General features: G+C 46.1%; 2 protein-coding genes across 4 annotated transcripts in view; both read right to left on the bottom strand.

The window, feature by feature from the left end:
• Window positions 1-828: 828 nt before the first annotated feature.
• On the bottom strand, window positions 829-6,579 carry MRPS25 (mitochondrial ribosomal protein S25). Its single transcript, XM_075832424.1, has 4 exons — window positions 6,370-6,579; window positions 5,545-5,651; window positions 5,108-5,195; window positions 829-1,152 (listed from the first exon to the last, which is right to left on the bottom strand). The coding sequence occupies exons 1-4, from the start codon at window positions 6,501-6,503 to the stop codon at window positions 960-962; spliced, it is 522 nt and encodes a 173-aa protein (XP_075688539.1). The 5' UTR covers window positions 6,504-6,579; the 3' UTR covers window positions 829-959.
• Window positions 6,580-9,427: 2,848 nt separating this feature from the next.
• Window positions 9,428-24,301, bottom strand: part of NR2C2 (nuclear receptor subfamily 2 group C member 2) — a 28,447-nt gene continuing 13,573 nt past the window's right edge. For 2 of the 3 annotated variants that reach the window (XM_075831835.1, XM_075831836.1), the window contains exons 11-14: window positions 22,312-22,451; window positions 22,068-22,205; window positions 20,920-21,025; window positions 9,428-19,170 (exon numbers count right to left, since the gene is read on the bottom strand). In XM_075831835.1, the coding sequence (XP_075687950.1) occupies window positions 18,996-19,170; window positions 20,920-21,025; window positions 22,068-22,205; window positions 22,312-22,451 (559 nt within the window). In that variant the 3' untranslated portion in view covers window positions 9,428-18,995. The remainder of the gene's footprint in view (window positions 19,171-20,919; window positions 21,026-22,067; window positions 22,206-22,311; window positions 22,452-24,301) is intronic. The other variant, XR_012849769.1, reaches the window with a different exon arrangement.

Here is a 24,301-nt window from a genome sequence, read left to right as displayed (position 1 = left end):
CAGCCACCCAGGCCTATGCAAAGGGACGATCTGTAGTTTCACATTAATGGACGCCAGTTAACGGGTTAAGGATATTCATTGGAATAAAGAGCTGCCCTACTTAGAGCAGGCGGCAGCGGGTATCGCTCTGATCTACTTCCGTATCTGCGATCCCTTTCGCTCTAATCACTGAGAGGCAGACATGGAAATGAGCCGCTAATTACTGCTCCGACATCAAAAGGCTCCAGAGAGAGGGGAGAAGTCGGCTGATCAAAAGCTTCGGAGAAATGTAAATCACCCCGGATTACCTGCCATTACACGAGCGCTCGATGGCGTCGGAGGTGTCGCAGGAAGAACTGACGGAATCGGAGAAAACTTCCTTAATTACATTTCACTCCACAGACATAATACTATATATATATAAACGACATATCACGCCAACAAACTAATCTCCAGCTGGTGTAAAACTACAACTCTCAGCCGGCAGCTGTCAGGGCATGCTGGAAGTTGTAGTTTTGTAACTCCAGGAGAGCCCCAGGTTGGAGACTAATGCACAGGGACCTCATCCAGGGTGTATTTCATGGGGCTGCAGCCTTGGGCTCTCCCCCCATAATGGGCGAGGGTGGAAGGCAAAAAAATTGTACAAAGAGGAAGGTCCTGGCCGGGACTTCGAGAACTACAATGTCGGCAAAAACCACCACCTGCTAGAATAAGGGCAGACATGAGATTTCCGCACAGGGGTAACTTTTTTTTTTTTTCATGGTAATTCTCCTTCACTAGTATTATTATATCAATCATGGGGCGCACAAGAGCGGCGGAGACCGACCGAGGATAAAATAGGCGTGAAAATAACCAATATCTTTTAATTTAACAGAATATAGAAAAATATTTACCACAGCGATAAAAATAAAACAACGATCCGTGATCACAGCCCGGTGACCCCCCCCCCCCCCCGGTGCCTCTCCGCATCATTATGGGGGTCACACCTCTGTCCCGGCCCTCAGTTTAGCTTTGTATTTCCCAGTCATTTCCTTTGGCAGCGGCACCAGTCCTGGGCACGGAACCTGCCCGTCCACCTCACACATGCACTCACGCAGGTAGTACTTTTTAGGGCCAAAGTTGGCCGGATTGGATAACACCATTTTTGCCTTTTCTTCTGCTTTCAGGGTCTCTCTGCGGGGGGGGGAAAGACGAGACATTTACACATGAACGTCATAAACGTGTAAGTGACTAATAAAATCACCTCTGAACATCCCCCCAATTTGTTCTAAATATGTCCAAGATCCTGTACCGATTGGTTTCTTAATATGTCCTTATATCAGTTGAAGATCCATTATTCTGATACACAGCTCCAGATCCCCTGCATAGATAGTTACATGATAAAATTCTACCTGCAGTCACCACTAGAGGGAGCTCACTACATAAAGATATATAAAGCTCCTTTAGTTACATTATAACATTCTGCTGCATACAGCCACCACTAGGGGGAGCTCACTACATACAGATATATACAGCTCCTGTAGAGTTACATTATAACATTCTGCTGCATACAGTCATCACTAGAGGGAGCTCACTACATACAGATATATAAAGCTCCTGTAGAGTTACATTATAACATTCTGCTGCATACAGTCACCACTAGGGGGCGTTCACTACATACGGATATATACAGCTCCCGTAGAGCTACATAACATTCTGCTGTCTGTAGCCACCACTAGAGGGAGCTCACTACATACAGATATATAAAGCTCCTGTAGAGTTACATTATAACATTCTGCTGCATACAGTCACCACTAGGGGGCGTTCACTACATACGGATATATACAGCTCCCGTAGAGCTACATAACATTCTGCTGTCTGTAGCCACGACTAGAGGGAGCTCACTACATACTGTTCATACATTGAACTCAATGAAAACACAGTATATATAATAAGCTCCCCCTAGTGGTGGCTGCAGGAAGTCAGCATGTTATTATTTATATCTATGCAGGGGATTTTGAGCTCTGACCCCTATAAAAAGATATATTAAAAAATTAACTAGGGCAGAATTAGACCTAAAAATGGCATAAAGGCCTATCGTCAATATTTTATAACCTGGTTTTAGATTGTTGACACCCCCTCTCCCTCATGAGCTGATCGCAGGCACGATGGGAGTCAGCTGGAGAGCCATAGGTTGGGGACTACTATTCTAAAGAGCAAGGCTGCAGGTCACGGTGTCATGTGATCAATTCTCATCCTTGTATTCTGGAAAGTTCAGATATACTTTGTTTCAATTTCTCACCATTTTCAAGATCTCTGCTTGCGGTCAACAAATAGGAGCATTATTTTTTCTTTTATTCAGAGACTGAAAACCTGCACACACCTGAGAGCTGAGGGGTTGTAACAATTATATCCAGTCTAGACAATCCTCTGAAGAAAACACATCAGCAGCACAAATCGTTGTCCTGTCCTTTGATACATTTTACCTACACGGATACATTGTAAGGGCGGGTTCACACATGGCGGAATTGCACTTAAATTCCGCTGCGGACACTCCGCAGCGTTAATCCGCAGCGGAGCCGTTTCTACATTGACTTTCACTTTAATTTAGCAGTGTTCGTTTACACGATGCGTACAATTCCGCTGCGGAGCATAGGCTGCGGAGCGGAATTTGGTGTCCGCAGCATGCTCTGTCTGTTGCGGAGCAGTGGCGGACTCATGGCGGAATTTCTCCATTGACTTCAATGGAGATTCAAAGTTCCGCAATGAAGTCCGCAGCTGTCATGCACATGTCATGTGTGCTGCGGATGCGTCTTGCTTTTTTTACTTGACATTTCTTCATTCTGGCTGGACCTATGTATTTCTAGGTCTACAGCCAGACTGAGGAAGTCAATGGGGCTCCCGTAATGACGGGAGCGTTGCTAGGAGACGTCAGTAAATAGTCACTGTCCAGGGTGCTGAAAGAGTTACGCGATCGGCAGTAACTGTTTCTGCACCCGGGACAGTGACTACCGATCCCAATATACATGTATCTGTAAAAAAAAATGAAGTTCGTACTTACCGAGAACTCCCTGTTTCTGTCTCCAGTCCGGCCTCCCAGGATGACGTTTCAGTGTAAGTGACGGCTGCAGCCAATCACAGGCCAAGCACAGGCTGCAGCGGTCACATGGACTGGCGCGTCATCCAGGGAGGTCGGGCTGGATGCCGAAGGAGGGACGCGTCATAAAGACAACGGGCGGTAAGTATGAATTTCTTTTACTTTCACTAGGGAAAGTGCTGTCCCTTCTCTCTATCCTGCACTGAATAGGGAGAAGAGAAGCACTTTTCCTGCAGTCTGCAGCAGCTAGTCCGCATCAATGTACTGCACATTTTGTGCAGATCCGCTGCAGAATCTGCAACGCAGATTCTGTGCGGCATCGATGCGGACAGTTGCGGAGGAATTCCGCCATGTGTGGTCATGCCCTAACAGTCTGGAGTCCGGGGTGTTTAGTTCACAGAGGATTGTCTACACCGGATACAATTGTGGCAGATCCTCAGCTGTGAGAAATATTAGGTCTGTGCGGGTTCTCAGCCGCTGGATGTAAATAACAATGTTCCCATTCACTGACAGCAAGCAGAGATCTTAAAAATTGAGAGGAATTGAAACACAAAGTATATTAGAAAGTTGCAGAACATTTATTTATACAAGGATTTAAAGGGGTTTTCTCTTAAGTAATATTTTTAGCACATGGATATCCAGGAATTATGGGTAAACCCCCTTCAGGCCATTTTTCAGTTTCTAATTTTCGTTTTTTTTCTCCCCACCTTCCAAAAGCCATAACTTTTTTTTATCAATATAGTCCTTTGAGGGCTTGATTTTTGCGAGACGAGTTGTAGTTTTTCGTAGCGCCATATAATGTACTAGGAAACGGGGGAAAAAAATTATTTGTGGGGTAGAAAATTAAAAAAACAGCAATTCCTCCATTGTGTTTTGCGCTTCGTTTTTACGGAATTCAATGTGCAATTAAACAGAATGTTAACTTTATTCTGCGGGTCAATCCGATTACGGCGATACCAAATATATATCGTTTTTTCTATATTTTACAAGTAAAAACCGAAGTGTAAAACATGAAAAAAAAAATGTGTCGCCAAATTCTGAGAGCCAGAACTTTTTTCTTTTTCCGTCGCTTAAGTGGCGTGAGGGCTTATTTTTTGCGGGATAAGATGTCGGGTACATGCGACGGTTTGATTACTTTTTTATTCAATTTTATGTGGGCGGCGATGTGACCAAAAAAATAGAGATTCTGGCGTTTACATTTTTTTTTTTTTTACGGCGTTCACCGTGCGTGTTAAATAATGATATATTGTAACAGTTCAGACTTTTACGGACGCGGCGATACCAATTATGTTTATTTAGGGGGAAAATGTTTTTTGTTTTTTTTAACTTTTAATATTTTTTTATTTTTACATTAAAAAAAACAACAACTTTATTTTACTATTTTTGACTTTTTTTTATTAGTCCCCCTAGGGGACTTCAACCAGCGATCGTTGGATCGCTTGCACGATATACTGCAATACTAATGACTGCAGTATATTGTGATTCTGACAGACCGGAGGCAGCGCTTAATAGGAGAACAAAGATGGCGGACCTGGGGACCTTCATTAGGCCCCCAGGCAGCCATCGCCATACCGCGATTGCATTGCGGGGGGCACGATGAGCCGTTCGAGGGGGTCTCCCCCCTCTTTCTAACGATTTAAATGCCACGGTCGTTATTGACCTCGGCATTCAACTAGCGGGATCGCGCTCATTACTCTGAAGTGTCGGCTGTAACAAACAGCCGACACCCGCATCGTATGGAGCGGGTTCACTACGTGAGCCCGCTCCATACTTCCCCTACCCGACTTTGGCGTATGGATACATCAAATGTCGGGAAGGGGTTAAAGAGGTTGTCCAGGATAAGAACAACATGGTGGAAAACAGCGCCACACCTGTCCATGGGTTATGTTTGGTATTGCGGCTCAGTTCCATTGAATTGAATGGGGCCTAGCTGTAATACCATATACAACCTGTGGACAGGAGTGGCGCTGCTTCTGATCAGTTTCTAGCACGATCAAGATCCAACCGATGGAGACATCACATGACCCGTATACAGAGGCGTCGTGGTCTTACTCGGTCTTGCCCAGGATTTTCTTCACGTGATGTAAGATCTCCGTCCGGCTTTTGTCTTCCATATCGACCAGGACCTGATCCCCGTCATCTGCCGAAACAAGACAGGCGGACAGTGAGAAACAGCGGGACAACCCTGGATTTATAAGACGCTCCCGAGACCGCCGCATCCAGACTGGAGATAATCAGAATGAATACATTGTCTATTAATAAGAAAATCCTGTTTACTGTAAGAAAGTGCTGCTCATCCGGTGCTTCCTGGTTCATGAACAGTGAGGACTGACACAGGCAGAGCAGGAGGAGATGTGGACGCTGGGCGGCGTTGCTATTAGAGGTGGTCACTCAGGTCATATAAGAAAAGCTCAGTGATAATCGGTGATTGATGCCGCTGATCTCCTCTCCCCCAGAGATAACGTGAAACAAGCGGCTCCTGCACTTACCGAGGTAGAACCTTAGGAAGGGCGACGGCGTCATGTTCTTCAGCAGCATAATCTGCAGCCAGGGATTCTTATACTGGATCTGAGGGATGTTAAAGAACACGAAATTCCTGCAAGAAGAAGAGAAGAATTAAAGGGGAAGTTACAAACAAACCCTGAGCCCCTAGTGCCTTACCCTGTGCCCTCACCCTGTGCCCTCGCCCTCCTTATACCACTCACCCCGTGCCCCACCCTGTCCTCGCCCTCCTTATACCACTCACACCGTGCCCCTAGTGCCTTACCCTGTGCCCTCACCCTGTGTTCTTGCCCTCCTTATACCACTCACCCTGTGCCCCTAGTGCCTTACCCTGTGCCCTCCTACCCCTCACCCTGTGCCCCTAGTGCCTTACCCTGTGCCCTCACCCTCCTTATACCACTCACCCCGTGCCCCTAGTGCCTTACCCTGTGCCCTCCTAATACCACTCACCCCGTGCCCCTAGTGCCTTACCCTGTGCCCTCCTAATACCACTCACCCTGTGCCCCTAGTGCCTTACCCTGTGCCCTCCTACCCCTCACCCTGTGCCCCTAGTGCCCTCCTACCCGTCACCCTGTGGCCCTAGTGCCTTACCCTGTGCCTTCACCCCCCTCACTCTGTGCCCTCACCCTCATACCTCTCACCTTGCGCCCTTAGCCTCCTCACCCTTTGCAAGTACACCCCCTCACCCTTTGCCCTCTGTCAGTACACCCCCCTCACACCTTGCCCTCTGTCAGTACACCCCCTCACCCTTTCCATCTGTCAGTACACCCCCCTCACCCTTTGCCCTCTGTCAGTACACCCCCTCCCCTCACCTGGCTCCCTCTCCGTGCTGGCTCCGGGTGTTGTAGTTGACGGTCATGATCTTGACGCTGTTCTTGAAGACGATCTCCCCGCTCTGTAGATATTGCAGGGTGCGGCGGATCGGGTAGAGCCCCTTCATCGGCATCTTACTGCTGGCCGGGGACACTTACAGGAGCACGGGCGCAGAGCACGCCGGGAACCAGTGCATGGTGGGAGAACACTGTCAGCAGCCACCGCATTGCATGCCGGGAATTGTAGTCCTGTCACATCTGTGCCTGCTCTTGTCATGTGACCTAAGCTCTGCGTGTGTGCTGCAGCCTGATCTTATTGCGACCATCGACAGTTATCTGCCGCAAATCACGTGACGATATGATATTGTTATTTGAGCGATGGTCACCAAAGCAAATGTCCATCTTTAAACCCCATTTTACATATAGAATTAAAACATTGTATTACTTATTCTGTACAGTCTGTACTCTGCTAAGCTGTTCTGGAGATATCTGACAATAGGTTTGCTGACTGAATCCAATAACCACTAGCAGCATAGTGAGTGCAGCTCTGGAGTGTAATACAGGCTGTAACTCAGGATCAGTACAGGATAAGTAATGTAATGTATGTACACAGTGACTCCACCAGCAGAATAGTGAGTGCAGCTCTGGAGTATAATACAGGATATAACTCAGGATCAGTACAGGATAAGTAATGTAATGTATGTACACAGTGACTCCACCAGCAGAATAGTGAGTGCAGCTCTGGAGTATAATACAGTATGTAACTCAGGATCAGTACAGGATAAGTAATGTAATGTATGTACACAGTGACTCCACCAGCAGAATAGTGAGTGCAGCTCTGGAGTGTAATACCGGCTGTAACTCAGGATCAGTACAGGATAAGTAATGTAATGTATGTACACAGTGAGTGCAGCTCTGGAGTATAATACAGGATGTAACTCAGGATCAGTACAGGATAAGTAATGTATGTACACAGTGACTCCACCAGCAGAATAGTGAGTGCAGCTCTGGAGTATAATACAGGCTGTAACTCAGGATCAGTACAGGATAAGTAATGTATGTACACAGTGACTCCACCGGCAGAATAGTGAGTGCAGCTCTGGAGTATAATACAGGATGTAACTCAGGATCAGTACAGGATAAGTAATGTAATGTATGTACACAGTGACTCCACCAGCAGAATAGTGAGTGCAGCTCTGGAGTATAATACAGGATGTAACTCCGGATCAGTACAGGATAAGTAATGTAATGTATGTACACAGTGACTCCACCAGTAGAATAGTGAGTGCAGCTCTGGAGTATAATACAGGATATAACTCAGGATCAGTACAGGATAAGTAATGTAATGTATGTACACAGTGACTCCAGCAGCAGAATAGTGAGTGCAGCTCTGGAGTATAATACAGGATGTAACTCAGGATCAGTACAGGATAAGTAATGTAATGTATGTACACAGTGACTCCACCAGCAGAATAGTGAGTGCAGCTCTGGAGTATAATACAGGATGTAACTCAGGATCAGTACAGGATAAGTAATGTAATTTATGTACACAGTGACTCCACCAGCAGAATAGTGAGTGCAGCTCTGGAGTATAATACAAGATGTAACTCAGGATCAGTACAGGATAATGTAATGTAATGTATGTACACAGTGACTCCACCAGCAGAATAGTGAGTGCAGCTCTGGAGTATAATACAGGATATAACTCAGGATCAGTACAGGGTAAATAATGTAATGTATGTACACAGTGACTCCACCAGCAGAATAGTGAGTGCAGCTCTGGAATATAATACAGGATGTAACTCAGGATCAGTACAGGATAAGTAATGTAATGTATGTACACAGTGACTCCACCAGCAGAATAGTGAGTGCAGCTCTGGAGTATAATACAGGATGTAACTCAGCATCAGTACAGGATAAGTAATGTAATGTATGTACACAGTGACTCCACCAGCAGAATAGTGAGTGCAGCTCTGGGGTATAATACAGGATGTAACTCAGGATCAGTACAGGATAAGTAATGTAATGTATGTACACAGTGACTCCACCAGCAGAATAGTGAGCGCAGCTCTGGAGTATAATACAAGGATGTAACTCAAAGGGTATGTGCACACACACTAATTACGTCCGTAATTGACGGACGTATTTCGGCCGCAAGTCCCGGACTGAACACAGTGCAGGGAGCCGGGCTCCTAGCATCATACTTATGTACGATGCTAGGAGTCCCTGCCTCGCTGCAGGACAACTGTCCCGTACTGTAATCATGTTTTCATTACGGGACAGTTGTCCTGCAGCGAGGCAGGGACTCCTAGCATCGTACATAAGTATGATGCTAGGAGCCCGGCTCCCTGCACTGTGTTCGGTCCGGTACTTGCGGCCGAAATACGTCCGTCAATTACGGACGTAATTAGTGTGTGTGCACATACCCAAACAGTCGAGTCACTGTGTACATACATTACATTACTTATCCTGTACTGATCCTGAGTTACATCCTGTATTATACTCCAGAGCTGCACTCACTATTCTGCTGGTGGAGTCACTGTGTACATACATTACATTACTTATCCTGTACTGATCCTGAGTTACATCCTGTATTATACTCCAGAGCTGCACTCACTATTCTGCTGGTGGAGTCACTGTGTACATACATTACATTACTTATCCTGTACTGATCCTGAGTTACATCCTGTATTATACTCCAGAGCTGCACTCACTATTCTGCTGGTAGGGTCACTGTGTACATACATTACATTACTTATCCTGTACTGATCCTATGTAGAATAATTCTATATGGTAACTACACGATGGAGGTTGGACATTCTCCATAGACATTATACACTCCTGTCATATACCAACAATCCCTCCTTGGTCACTCTGATCACATCTCATGCTCGATCACTACCGCTGACCCTCTGACCTTGGCTGCAGCTTTTTGTGTTGCGCTGCAGTCACATGATGATGTATAAGTTTGCTCAGCGTGCGGTCTGTGTAAAGCTCCATGGAAACTTTTGGTAGTCCACCAGTGGTCGTAAGCGTGAAATAAATAAGAACACGTTGGGAAAGTTTGTTATTCACTTTAATAGTATAAACCTCATTCAGGGAGTTATGAAGCAACGAGAAAACAACGCCACGAGGAATCTGCATTTAATAAAATGCATCAGCTAATCCATGCACCGCAATACTCTATATACAAAACAACAATGCAAATCTCTTCGTGACGAAGACAATGATTAGATAGAAAATTCAGATAAAAAAAGAAAAACGCACATGCTGTATTCTAAAACAAGGCTGGTGACGGAGGAGGACTGACGTGGAGGGCGGAGGAGCCGGACTGGCGGGTGGTCAGTGTCCAGCTCTGAATCAGGGAGAGAGATCAGACCTCCTGACAGCTAAGAATATATAATGCAGCGGCTGACAGATACAGGTTCAGGTCCTCCAGATCCTGCAGCCACTAGAGGGCGCCTGAACCTCCAAACGCAGCAAAACCTCTGACCGTTAATACAATTGGTAGAAAATTGTAGAAAATATTTTCTGCTCGTTATTACAAACAGTAAGGAGTGAAAATGACAGGAGCAGCGTCCTCAGTGCAATCCGTCCGGGAGGTGACAACATGAGGCTGAATTACAGGTAACTGCATGGCTGAGGCCGTCCACCCCCTTCTACTGGAATGGATAAGAGGGAGTTTGCATCCCGGCCCCCATACACCTCATGTATCATTTGTAGAGATGAACCCCTGCTTTTGGCTGACAACCCCCGTGTAAGCCCTCAGTTGGCCCTGAATCCCCCCCTTCCCACTACATTGGCTGCAGTGTGGAGACCTGTGTGTAGTCAAGGGTATGACTGAAGGATCTGACTACACAGGGTTGGTTTGTAGTCTGTATCCATGGAGACACATAGCTCTGCCTAGCAGCTGTATATACAACATTTCTAAATTGCTAATTTTAGCTGCATTGGAGCAAAAATAAATAAAACATGGTTTGTTACAAAGGTGGACATAGGATGTAAAGGGTCGTTTCCAGCTGACACATTTATGGAACCCTGTTTATTAAAAGAGAAGGGGTCCCAGAGCCCCGCTCTTCTAGCCAAGGTAGGTGTATCCATGCTTAGACCAACTGGAGAGGTGTCTCTTTCCATTGAGTTCTATGGGAGTTACGGAAACAGCTGAGCAAGCAACTGGCCGCTTTGGCCCGCAGAAGGGGAGCAGGGGACCTCTGTTTCCCTGATCGGTGGGGTCCTGCTGATCGTATCGTTTTAAAAAAGTAAAATATTATCGTTGCCGGCAGCGAATCTTGGTGTGTAATCAGGGAGACGCGCTGCTGACATGATAATAATGTATGGGGACGAGCGATCGGAGTAACGACCGCTCGTCCCCATCCATAGCTCCGTGTGACAGGAGCAAACGAGCGCCGATCAACGATGTCTCATTGATCGGCGCTTGCTGCACCGGCCGAATATCAGCCGGTGTAAAAGGCCCTTTAGACAGTAAACAACCGTAGTTGTTGCCGCTTATCTTTTCTTTTTGTTCCTTCGTGCAATGAGCTGCTCTGTCCAGAAATCCTTTGCCAATGGCCAAAATCATACAAAATACATATAACAAATAAGTGTTTGGAAATATGAAGACGTTGGGATCGGAGTTGTACTTCTGCGACAGCTGGAGAGACACGATGGGGACCACCGCCATGAACCTCTTTATAAGTCGCACTTTCTATACTGGATTCAGGTAGACATATCGGATTTCTGGTCTTCAGATAAAGGACAAGTAGCGGAGGGGGGGGGGGGGGGGGGTAGACGTGACGCGTCGTATGTTCTCTTCATGATTGTCTGACGCGTCCTATGAACTAGTGAATGTCTAGAGGTCTCGCCTGTGGCAGGTCGTCCGTCCTCAGGACTGGTTAATAGACGCTGCATGTTAAGCCGGTTCACAAAGTGCTCGAGTCACAAGATACATAACAGTCCATATAAAAGGCGGGGATCACGGGGGGAAAAACAAAAAGTCTGCAAATGATCCGGGGAGCTGTAGGAGAACACAAAGGCAATTTGTCACCAGGCACTGGAACATGTTAAATGAGTGATCTCCATCCTGCGGCTCTTAAGATGTTGCAAAACTACAACTCCCAGCATGCCCTGAAAGTCGCATGCTGTTAGGGAATGTTGGGACTTGTAGTTTTTCAACAGCTGGAGAACAATAATCTATAGGAAACAACAAAGGGGCTGAAATAACGTCTATAGAGCATCTAATGGGAGCTCCTTAAAGGGCTCTGTCCAGGTGATAGACTTCATTTAATATCGTATTTACAGTAAAATTCCTTTAATCCGGCAGCCGATAATCCAGAGATTCTAATAATATGGCACTTATACCCGGCACACATAATCTTGTGGCAGAAGAACGAGCAGACTGAGAAGACACAAATAACCTGGTCCCATTTCAATTTTCTCATTTGTGTATTTATTTCTCAATATCTGTTTGCAGTCAGTGAATGGAATCTATATATGTTTTTAAATCCAGAGGCTAATAAGCCTACCTGACCTAGTCCTGTTCACACAGGTGAACGTGCAACTAGGTCAGGATGGGTTTTCAGCCTCTAGATGGAAACAAGAATTTCCCTATTTCCTGACAGCAAGCAGAGAGTGTGAAAATGGTGAGGCAGTGGAACACACAGTCTATTAGAAGGCTGCAGAGCGTTTCATTATACATAAGACTAAGCTTCATTTACATAAACCTAGAAAACTCCTTTAATGCCGGATTAAGAAAAATTTCCTTTACTTCGATGGGCGCAGTAACTTTGTCTACAGACCGATACATGTCCATAAAGGGTTAAAATACTGTGAGCCGAGTGCGCCATTTGTCAAGGCAAATCTACATAAGAAGTTGAGAAATTTTGTAAATCCTAAACTTTATTCGTCCTGGGCTGATTTTCAGTTATATGTTCTCTTCTCCTGTCACATCTAAAGCTAAATTTAGCAGAGAGCAGTGCATTGTGGGAACTCAGCTAACCATTACAGAGTTCAAGCTAAACTGGTAGGTCACATGGGTGGAGCGAAACCACCGTCTGTTTCTAAAGACAAACAGCAGAATTTTGAAAGCAGCTCTGGATGTGAGTGGAGAAAACAAGACAGTGGGTGTGATATATCGAGATATTATTGGGGGGCTGGTGAAGAACCAGGAGGTCGTGGTGCACATTGGCACATGTTTAGAGGCAGGTGGAAGGACCCAAAACAAGATTTCAGGGACTTGGGTAACAAGTTCAGGCCAAGGACCTCTAATGTAGTATTCTCAGAAATATTACCGCTACCACGTGCCGCCCCAGAGAGACAGCGGGAGATTAGGGAGGGGAACAAGTGGCTGAAGAATTGGTGTAGGAAGGAAAGGTTTTGGTTCTTGGAGAACTCGACCGACTTCTCTGTTGGCTGCAGACCCTACGCTATGGATGGGCTGCACCTGAATGGGGAGGGGGCCGCGGTGTGGGGGGTGAAGACGGCTAGAAGGTCGGAGGAGTGTAAAAACTAGGAAACGGGGGGACGGGACAAAAACTGTATAGGAGGGGAGCACAGCGCAGCTAGTGAGTAGGGGCCGAGAAATGAACATGGGGTGGAATAGAGGGAAGGGTTAATAGGAATAAGAGGAAAAGCAGATAAATATATAAAGTGCGTGTATAATAACGCCGGAGGAGGAGATTAGAGTTTATAATGCAGGAAAAAATATTAACAAAGTGCGGATAAGTGAGACGTGGCGGGATGAGGACTATAGACGCGGCTGGATGAGGACTATAGACGCGGCTGGATGAGGACTATAGACGCGGCAGGATCAGGACTATAGACGCGGCGGGATGAGGACTATAGACGCGGCTGGATGAGGACTATAGACGCGGCTGGATGAGGACTATAGACGCGGCTGGATGAGGACTATAGACGCGGCGGGATGAGGACTATAGACGCGGCAGGATCAGGACTATAGACGCGGCTGGATGAGGACTATAGACGCGGCTGGATGAGGACTATAGACGCGTCTGGATGAGGACTATAGACGCGGCGGGATGAGGACTATAGACGCGGCGGGATGGGGACTATAGACGCGGCTGGATGGGGACTATAGACGCGGCAGGATGAGGACTATAGACGCGGCTGGATGAGGACTATAGACGCGGCAGGATGAGGACTATAGACGCGGCTGGATGAGGACTATAGACGCGGCAGGATGAGGACTATAGACGCGGCTGGATGAGGACTGTAGACGCGGCTGGATGAGGACTGTAGACGCGGCTGGATGAGGACTATAGACGCGGCTGGATGAGGACTGTAGACGCGGCTGGATGAGGACTGTAGACGCGGCTGGATGAGGGCTATAGACGCGGCGGGATGAGGACTATAGACGCGGCAGGATGAGGACTATAGACGCGGCTGGATGAGGACTATAGACGCGGCAGGATGAGGACTATAGACGCGGCAGGATGAGGGCTATAGACGCGGCTGGATGAGGGCTATAGACGCGGCGGGATGAGGGCTATAGACGCGGCTGGATGAGGACCGTAGACGCGGCTGGATGAGGACTGTAGACGCGGCTGGATGAGGACTATAGACGCGGCAGGATGAGGGCTATAGACGCAGCTGGATGAGGGCTATAGACGCGGCGGGATGAGGGCTATAGACGCGGCTGGATGAGGACCGTAGACGCGGCTGGATGAGGACCGTAGACGCGGCTGGATGAGGACTGTAGACGCGGCTGGATGAGGACTATAGACGCGGCAGGATGAGGACTATAGACGCGGCTGGATGGGGACTATAGACGCGGCTGGATGGGGACTATAGACGCGGCTGGATGGGGACTATAGACGCGGCTGGATGAGGACTATAGACGTGATTGGATGGTGACTATAGACGTGGCTGTTCCATACACTGTACACTGACAGCTGCTACGGATATAACACCGCGTGCGAACGAATGAAAATTAAATCCACGTAAACAATGAAGAGTTTGCGGCGCTCGTACGAGCACAGTGGCCCCTTCAAACAGCTGATCGGCGGGGGTGCTGATAGTTGGACCCCCTCCGATCTAATAATGATGGTCTATTCTAAGGATAGGCCATCAATTTGAATATCCCGGATAACCCTTTATCTACCCGGCTATAAACTGGGAGGCAGAAACCTGCAGGTCCAACAAAGAAACAGAATATAAAGAATAAAAGACAATTACCTCTCACAACCGGGGTAGGACACAAAGAAGGGGTGGGGGGGGGGCACTTCTAGACCGGACAGGATATCAAAACGTTGGGGTCACCTAGGAAATCGTGACCGCAACGTGATACATGTTCTTGTATCATTAATAAGATGTTTGGTGGAGGAGCAAGAAAAACACTAAACTTCAGAAAGGACAATTTTCATGGGCTGAGGCCGCACACGACCGGATTTTTCAGACGTAATTACGGACCCATTCATTTCTATGGGCTATGGACCTTCCCCTATTTTTATGGATGGGTGTCCTTTCAGTATAAATGATCCGTAAAATATAGAACATGTCTTATTCTTGTCCGCAATTGCGGTACCGGCTTCCCATAGAAGTCTATGGGCGCTTCCGCAATTGCGGTCGGCTACGGATGTGTATCTGTAGCCGTCAGATCAGTATTTGCGGACAGTAAAAATCCATACGGTCGTGTGCATGAGGCCTAAGGGATGACCTCAAAACAAACACAAACAAAATTTTGAAAAGCCTCTTAAATATAGAAATATAAACCTTATGGGAATAAACAAACTAAAAACACGTGAAACCGATGAGGTTAAATAAAACAGTAAGGGGGGGGGGCAATAAATGACAAAAATAAAGCGCTCAAACTACTGAAGCAGGACGGGAGTGACGAGGCATTATATAATTATAAAGAAAAAAATAAGTTGTGCAAAAGACAAATAAAGGAGCAAAGATTGAAACAGAGAGAATCAAACGCCAAAGAAAGTGGAAATAACCCAAAAAGACATAAATAATAAGATAGTAAAAACGGAAAAATAATCTGGGTACAATGGCGGAGGAGGAGGAGGAGGAAGAGTCTGGTCTATTAAACGCCTTTTTCTCTGCTGTATTTACACAGGAAAATCCGAGGTCAGACGACAAGATTAGGGATAAAGTCAAGTGTCCATTAAGGGGAAGGGGTCATGAAATTATTATTTTTTTTAATCAAATTGCTTTTAGTATGATATTAAAATAAATTTTATTTATTTGTGTTCTCATGTTCTACTTTTTTATTTCTTTTACTTCTCTAGGGGGGCTGCCATTTTTTTTCATCTCTGTATGTGTCGATTAACGACACATACAGAGATGGAATACGGCACATACAACCCCATAGAGAATGCGAACGGGAGCCGTTCCATTCTCTGAAGCGTACGCCGTCTGTGTGGGAACAGCGCATGCGCCGCTCCCACACAGGCCAAAAGGAAGGTCTTTGGCAGAGCGACATCTGGCGCCATTTTCATGTGCATCGGAAGCCGCGGCCGGACAGTAAGATTACGACTTCCAGCCTCGGCTTCCAGCCATATGTTCAAGGAAGCGAAGGCGCAAGGAATAGGAGCGGAGACCAGCGAAGGCGGCAGCAGCAGGTAATTTATGTTCGTGTATGATGTGTGTATTATGTTTGTGTATGTGATGTGTGTATTATGTTCGTGTATGTTTGTGTTATACTGTCTGCTGAGCACTGTATCTAATCCTCCTACACTGTGCAGTCGCTCAGAAAATGGCGGCACACAGTGTAGGAGGTTTGAAGATTCAAACCCCTCCTTCTCCTTGGATTAGCGAGAATAAGGGAGGGGGGATTGTGTGAGGACACTAGAGAGAGTGAGTCTACCCCAAATTTGCAGCATAAATCAATGAGGTTGCTTTACCACAGTGACCATGCTGCAATTTTGGGAACTGCTCCCTCTAGTGGCCAGCACATGGAAATGTTATAAATTAGAATCTAATTTATAATATTTCCTGACTTGTGAAAAAATGTAAAAAAATTAAAACAATCACGTAAATAATAATTGTTTAACTTAAAAAAAATTCTAACGACACATTCCCTTTAAATGTCACCTGCTTAACCCAGCAAGAAGCGCAGCGCCGCCTTAAAAACACAAAAACAGACAAATCACCGGGTCCGGATGGCAAAAGTACAATAATAATACACCAGGAAAAACTGCCACTAAAAAAGACTGGGGGATAAGGCTGGACAGTAAACGTAACTTTAGCAACCAGTGTCAGGCAGCTGCTGCCAAGGCAAACAAAATAATGGGGTGCATCAAAAGAGGCATCAACGCTCATGACAAGAACATAGTTTTGCCTCGATATGAACCACTAGTCAGACCACACATGGAATATTGTGCACAATTTTGGGCACCTGTGTATAAGAAGGACATGGCTGAACTAGAACATCCGCCTCATGTGTTTTTTTTTGCCTTCCTCTGAATCAACATGATAGGATCATAGGTTGGACCTGTGTTATTTTTCAACCTTATCAACTATATAACTGAAAATCAGAACTAGAACAGCAAAGTATTGGCAAAGTTACTCAACTTTTTATCTTTACCTTGTATTAGGACTGTTCGGCCATAAGTTGCTGCGCGTTAGTTCCCACCTTAGTAAGAAGCGCGTGGTGTGCTGCCATTTTACTAATGATATGTCCGGTAAGAGAAATGTTTAAAATCTGAAATTAGATTGACCAATGCTTAAAGGGGTAGTCCCATCTTAGACTAATCCATAGGATGTGTCATAAATGTCTGATAGATGCAGGTCCCAGCACTGGGACCCCCATCTATGTTAAGAAAGGGGCTCACCCGACCCCCATCCCGCCTAACAAGAAGAGAATATACGAAGAGGTGGCGTGCGGCGCGTCTCTCTCCATTCTGATCTATTAGAGTTACGGAAACACGCTCAGATGTTTCCGCAACTTTTATAGAAGTGATTGGAGACCTCTCCATATATCGCCAGGCGGGACCCCCAATTTCAACATAGGTGTGGAACTCAGAACTGGGACCCGCATCTATAAGACATTAATGGCATATCCCATGGATTTGCCATAAATGCTCAAGATGGAAAAACCGCTTGGTGGAAATGTTTCAGGTGGACACCACTGGCGTCAAGACTGAGGACCCAGCACAGGTAGGACAGATACTAAGTGGGCAGTCCCTATGCATGGTCCTCGCCACCAGGTGATACAGTACAACTGCTAGTGTGCAGACTACATATCCCGGTCCAGGGTGTGACCGCTCTCTGATCGCTTCGCCCTGCCGAGTTCCTCCAGATAGGAGGACCTAATGCACTTTGTTGGGAGCAATTTTATGTTAATAAAGCTTAATTGTTGTATACTTTCTGCAACTTTCTAATGTACGTTGTAGTTCAAGAGCTCTGTTTGCGAACAGTGAATGGAATCATTCATTTTTACCTCCAGGGATTCCAAATTTGTACAGACCTAATACTTGTCACAGCTGAGGGTTTGTTACAATTGTATTCAGTCTTGACAATCCTCTGTGAGGTGAACACATAAGCATCACAAATCTCTCTCCTGTCCTGATACTTTGCTACAATGTGTCAGTGCAGGTAACATGTATCAGCTTGGAGTCCAGACGGGTTTAGCTCACAGAGGATTATCTATACTGGATAAAAAGGAAGTAGAATCTCAGTTATTAGGACTGGACGTAAACAAAAATATTTTTATTTGACGACAGCAAGCATAGATCTTGAAAAAGGTAAGGAATTGGAACACAAAGTATATTAGAAATCAGCAGAACTTTTCATTATACAGCGATTAAGCTTTATTTAACCTGAAAAGCCCCTTTAAAGGCGATGTCTCATAAAGACAACCCCTGTCCAAATGTCCTATTAGAGCATATGGACATTATAGAGGGAGGGGTCCGCTGCTAAGGACTCCCCTATGAGCTACTATGTAGAACCTCACTGTAAGAACAGCCCCCGTTCTGGAGGACTCGAACCGTCCATGTATATTACATGCAGTTCCATCTGAATGGCCACCATGTAATACTACATTTCCCCTGTAGTGGCCGCTGTAGAGGACATGTCTGGCTGGCCGCGGCTAGACCCACGGCGATCACCTGATTGCTGCTCCGACTCACACATGAAAGGAATTGTCTGTAATGAAATATTAGAAAATATCTTAACCCATTTAAGGACATCTAATTAGGGGAAAATGTAACTGGAAAAGCGACGGCTCGGAGTAGATGCCTCATGACAAAATCTGTCCGTCATCCCTCTGTGAAATGATGGGTACACCTTACGTACTGCCTTTCTATGACAAGCTCCTGCCCAACATATGGAATAGTATGTACCCTTACTGCTACATAGATATAGTGGGGTGGGGTACCAGGTTACAGTATCTTTTAGGGTACATGAAGTTACACGGCTAGAAAACATTGAACTGTAACAGATATACGCTCCTACCTGATAATCTGCTTATGGCTGTCCAATAATGGAAGAAAAGGTTACGGCTATTGAAATGTTCACGAGCGGAGGATATAAAGGTGCGAGGGGGAGGGCAGCGTTTACTCCTGAATGGGATATAGGTACGTGTTCCCTAAACGTTAGTGCGCTTTCTCACGCCCTGGAAGGGTACGTTGAAAAGTGCTTGATCCGTGCGCCAGTGCTAGTTCTGGCTATACGCTGGTCCCGGTGATCTGCCCGTTGTATTCTGCCGTCTCCATCTTCAGGATGTATGGGATGATACTGTCGATAGGAACGTTGCCGATAAGGCCGGTAAAAAAAAGTTCCTCCGTGATGTTGGAGCTCATAAGTCTGAGAGCTGGGAGTCGCACCAGGATTCGGGCCAGTCTACAGGAGTGTTAGGGAAGATGATGAGGGGGGAGGGGAAAGTAAATTAAAAGGGAATTATATCAAGAGAAAAGAGACAACATTAAAGAATTCATCTAAATAAGAAGTGTCACTGTGTACATATATTACATTACTTATCCTATACTGATCCTGAGTTATATCCTGTATTATACTCCAGAGCTGCACTCACTATTCTGCTGGTGGAGTCACTGTGTACATATATTACATTACTTATCCAGTACTGATCCTGAGTTATATCCTGTATTATACTCCAGAGCTGCACTCACTATTCTGCTGGTGGAGTCACTGTGTACATATATTACATTACTTATCCTGTACTGATCCTGAGTTACATCCTGTATTATACTCCAGAGCTGCACTCACTATTCTGCTGGTGGAGTCACTGTGTACATACATTACATGACTTATCCTGTACTGATCCTGAGTTATATCCTGTATTATACTCCAGAGCTGCACTCACTATTCTGCTGGTGGAGTCACCGTGTACATACATTACATTACTTATCCTGTACTGATCCTGAGTTATATCCTGTATTATACTCCAGAGCTGCACTCACTATTCTGCTGGTGGAGTCACTGTGGGAATACATTACTAGTCCTCAATTTACAGCCTGTATTTCAAACCAAGAGCCAATTCTGCTAGTTTTTATTGGAAAAAGTCAGCAAGCTTGTGGACACACAACCCTCTAACAGCTTAGCAGAGTTCCTGAAGGCACACAGAAATCATCCGTGTGCCGTCCGTGTGTGACGGAGCCGTTGCCTAGCAACGACCGGGCGGGCAGAAGTACATTAGAGATATTACACTAATCGCCAGCCACTTCTCTCTATCCAGCACTGATAGAGAGAAGAGGCTGCTGATAAAAATAAAAAGCAGTTCATATGTACCCAGTCGTTGTCTTGGTGACGAGTCCCTCTTCTTCCTCCAGTCTGACCTTCCTGTATGACACGGCAGTCCATGTGGCCGCTGCAGCCTGTGATTGGCTGCAGAGGCGGTCACATGGGATGAAGCGTCATCCCTGGAGGCCGGCCTTCTGACGTCATCCAGTCCGGCCTTCTGTTATGACTTTTATCCCATGTGACCGCCACTACAGCCTGTGATTGGCTGCAGCGGTGACATGGGATGAAACGTCATCCCAGGAGGCCGGACAGGAGGAAAATGCAGGGAGTTCTGGGTAAGTATGAACTGATTTTTTATTTAATTCGAATTGTATTTTGCGAGCGCCGAGCATGGTCATTCTTCAGCGCTAGTCACTGTCCAGGGTGCTGAAAGAGTTACCGCCGATCAGTGCAGCCCATTAACTCTTTCAGCACCCTGTACAATGCCTAGCGCTGAACAACCCTGCTCTTTCAGCACCCTGGACAGTACCATGCTCGGCGTTCGGAAACACGGAGTGCACACGGATAACAAAACGGGCACACGGATCCGTAAAAAACGGCAAAAAGGAAGTGTGCACGAGGCCTTATGCAGGGGACAGTTCGTTTTTTGCTACAGCCGATGACTGTACAGAGCCTGGTGTAAATATTTCATTTTCTTGAGTGCAAATAACCAGAATGTGCTGTGTGCAGGCATTAAAACTGAAAGGGATGCTGAAAATGTTTTAGCTCTGAACCCTGCAGAATTGTAAATGCAGCTCTGGAGTCAGATACTTAAAATTGCTGTTTTCTTTTTTTCCTTCAATGTAACTGGAGCTTATTATGTGATTAATGCACGGCTTAAGCTGCGTCTACCTGTATGTGTCCTCTGGGTATGTTTTCTGTACATAATCTTGAAGCTCCATTTGTGCCTTTTCCTGAAACTTCTCGATTTGCACTGTACTGGGGAGACCTGGGTGATCTGTAATGAAAAAACAAACCATAGGTATTACTAGCAAGTAACCTCAAGCCTCAAGATAAACCAATAATGACAGCATGAAAACAGTAACCTAAAGGCTATGGACACCTCAGACATGGAAAACATGAATTATACATATGTTAGTGGTTATACCGAGAGTTAAAAAGTTGCAATCTTCATTTTCAGACCCCCCTGGTTCTCTATTTGCAACCTGCTCCTAGTTTCAGACCGGCTAATAAATGTGTGTCTCTCCAGGTAATAGTGTGTCTCAGTTCTGGGTCCAGGATGCTGCTGCCTTCACTAGCTCTCACATATCAGCACAGCTTTATTCCTGCACTGCTTCCCCCTTCCAATACAGCTCCTGTGTGATCTCCTCCCTGACACAGATACTAATGCTGCCTGAATGTGTAAGATCTCTCCTCACTCTCTACATTGCCACTACCTGTGTGCTCTTTCCCCCCTTCCCAGGCAGATTCTGCTTGGCTTCTCTCCTCTCTCTACAATGATAGATGTCTCTCCCTCCGTCTGCAGTTTCTGTCGTGGGTTATCTTCTCCCCATCACTACACTCCCGCTGCATGTCCCCCGTCCCCCACACACTTCCCTGGCAGATTCTGCTTTGGGTACTCTCCTCTCTTTCTACACTGATGCTGCCTCTGTGATCTCTCCCCATCCCCCTGCAGACTTTCGGGGCTGACCTCCCTTTCTAATACTGAGAGGCAATAGTGGGAGAGCAGAAAGAGCAGATGACGTCAGCCTTGAGTCGACAACAGCCAGGAGAAGTACGCTGTCTGAACTATGTCAGAAGCAGCAACACAGCCAGCTATGTAAATGAGTTGCACAGACTCTACAGCAGAAAAATGGTAGGGAGTGTAAACGCGTCAGTTAGCCTTTAAAGGGGTTTTCTCTACAAGGTTAGTATTATGTTAGTCAGGGAAAGATATTAACAGGTGAACATCTTGTTCCCTCTTGTATTGTCATGGATGGGGGGGGGGGTATTGGATTTCACTGAATGCAAATCAAACCAAATGATCGAAAACTTCTAACCTGGACTGAAGAGGACCACGGCCTTGAGATAGGCATATTCATAGCCGTCAATGTCCATTTTTGCCATACTGTTGCAAAACTCTTGGAGCTTCCATATGTGTTCCATCACCTGCTTTATTCGGTCACCGGAAAGTTTATCTGAAAAAAACAAAAGTGACTGTGACTGTTCTACTGATATAGGATATCCTCCTCGGAAGTCAGTAATAGGATGTACCAGGCTGTACGCAGCACGTTAGGGACGCACCTTCCTGTATGCTGTTTTGCAGATGGTTGACAATGGCGGCCAGAATGGTGGAGAGGCTCATCACTTGTGAACACTGTGCAAGACCCAAGGTGAACAGCTCGTTCCAACAGGCACGTACAAGACTTGTGTTACAATCCTGCCTGAAAGAAATCATGGACAGTCCAGATTAGATATCATGGGTATTATATGTAGAAAAGGGCGGGATGGGAAACAGCTCAGTTTAAAGCCTCATGCACACGACCGCAAGGGTGTTTACTGTCCGCAAATCCGGATCCGTAGTCATCTGCAAGTCATCCGCATATCTGGCACGTTGTCCGCAAATACGGTCTGTAGTGCATCCATATTTACGGATCCGCCCAAAAAAAAGGGAGGCTACAAATGTCACCAACATGTGCCAACCCCTTGAAAAGGTATCCATGGTGAATCCCCTGCCGTCGCATAGCAACGCTTCAGCAATTAACGACGGCTACGGATAAATATCCGCAGCCGTCTGTGTCGCAGTTGTGGACAAGAATAGGACGCGTTCTATATTTTGCAGATCATTTCTACGGCCCGGACACACATCCGTAAATATACGGAAACTTGTCCGTGGCCTATAGAAATGAAAGGGTCCGCAATTTCATCCGCAATTACGGATGAATACTACGGTCGTGTACATGAGGTCTAACTTGTAGTCAACGGTAATGTCGCAATTTTACTGGGACTCGCATGGCCGTGGAGCCTTAGGGTTCGTAAATACTGCGGATTTTCTGCAACGGAATTCGTTGCGGAAAATCCGCAGCATATACAGTAGCAGCAAAGTGGATGAGATAAAACAAACCTCACCCACACGCTGCGTAAATACTGAGCGGAAAAAAAACGCTCAGAAATTGACCTGCGGTGCAGAATTTTATTCCGCAGCATGTCAATTGTATTTGCGTAAACGCTGCTTATTTGTTGCGAGTTTTCCCCATTGAATTTAATGGGGAGGTAAATCCTGCAACAAATAGCAGCTGTTGCGTTTTTTGCGGCGAGTTCGTGGTTCTGCCACAAAAAACGAAACTCAGAAAAAAAAAATCTCATACTTATCCAGAAGTCATGTGACCGCTGCAGCCAATCACAGGCTGCAGCGTTCTCCTAGGATGAAACGTGATCCCAGTAGGCCAGGTAAGTGTTGCAGTTTTCTGCAGCGGACATTCCTGGCGAAAAACTGCACCACAGCTTGGAGCGCTTTTGCGCCCGGAATTCCCTGCAGCGCACAGGGCGGATACGCTGCTTGCTATTACGCAACGTATGTGCCCCGTGAACTCAGCCTTAGCCTTAAATACAAGGAAGTAAATTACCCGGTTCTTCAAACTACAAGATGCACTTTTTAGCAAGAAAAAATATTTCTATAAAGTGTATGCGTCTAAGGGTATGTTGACACGGCAGCGTCCGTTACGGCTGAAATTACGGTGCTGTTTTCAGGAGAAAACAGCACCGTAATTTCAGCCGTAAAGGCATGTGCAGGCGTCTTTCGCTGCGTCCATTACGGACGTAATTGGAGCTGTTTTTCTATGGTGTCAATGGAAAACGGCTCCAATTACGTCTCAAGAAGTGACAGGCACTTCTTTGACGCGGGCGTCTTTTTTAAGCGCCGTCTTTTGACAGCGGCGCGTAAAAAAAATGACCGTCGGCGCAGAACATCGTAAGACCTATTCAAATGAATGGGCAGATGTTTGCCGACGCTATTGAGCCGCATTTTCGGACGTAATTAGGGGCTAAAACGCCCGAATTACGTCCGTAAATAGTGTGTGTGAACCCAGCCTAATAGTCTGCAGTCAAGGGATCATGGAGGTGCAAGACACCTCGACCACTACTTACTGATTGGCGGAGCGCTTATAAAACACTCCAGTACGTAACGTAACTTACTTTACTTATTATTACCTAGACGTCCGTATTAGAGGTAGGCCTGTGTGGAACACTAAACCCCGCTGCACAACGGCATGATGGTGGTTTAGTGGCTCAAATC

The sequence above is a fragment of the Rhinoderma darwinii genome, chromosome 7 (assembly GCF_050947455.1).
Source record: "Rhinoderma darwinii isolate aRhiDar2 chromosome 7, aRhiDar2.hap1, whole genome shotgun sequence".
In the NCBI taxonomy this organism is placed as follows: domain Eukaryota; kingdom Metazoa; phylum Chordata; class Amphibia; order Anura; family Rhinodermatidae; genus Rhinoderma; species Rhinoderma darwinii.
The sequence above is the reverse complement of the archived record's forward strand: the minus strand, read 5'-3'. Positions and strand labels throughout refer to the sequence as shown.

What these genes read in the sequence shown, in the direction of transcription:
- MRPS25 (XM_075832424.1), bottom strand. Translation starts at nt 6,503, where the DNA reads ATGCCGATGAAGGGGCTCTACCCGATCCGCCGCACCCTGCAATATCTA. An exon ending in CAGCACGGAGAGGGAGCCAG is followed by an intron (nt 5,652 to 6,369) that starts GTGAGGGGAGGG and finishes TTCTTCTTGCAG; the next exon opens with GAATTTCGTGTTCTTTAACA. An exon ending in CTTCCTAAGGTTCTACCTCG is followed by an intron (nt 5,196 to 5,544) that starts GTAAGTGCAGGA and finishes TTGTTTCGGCAG; the next exon opens with ATGACGGGGATCAGGTCCTG.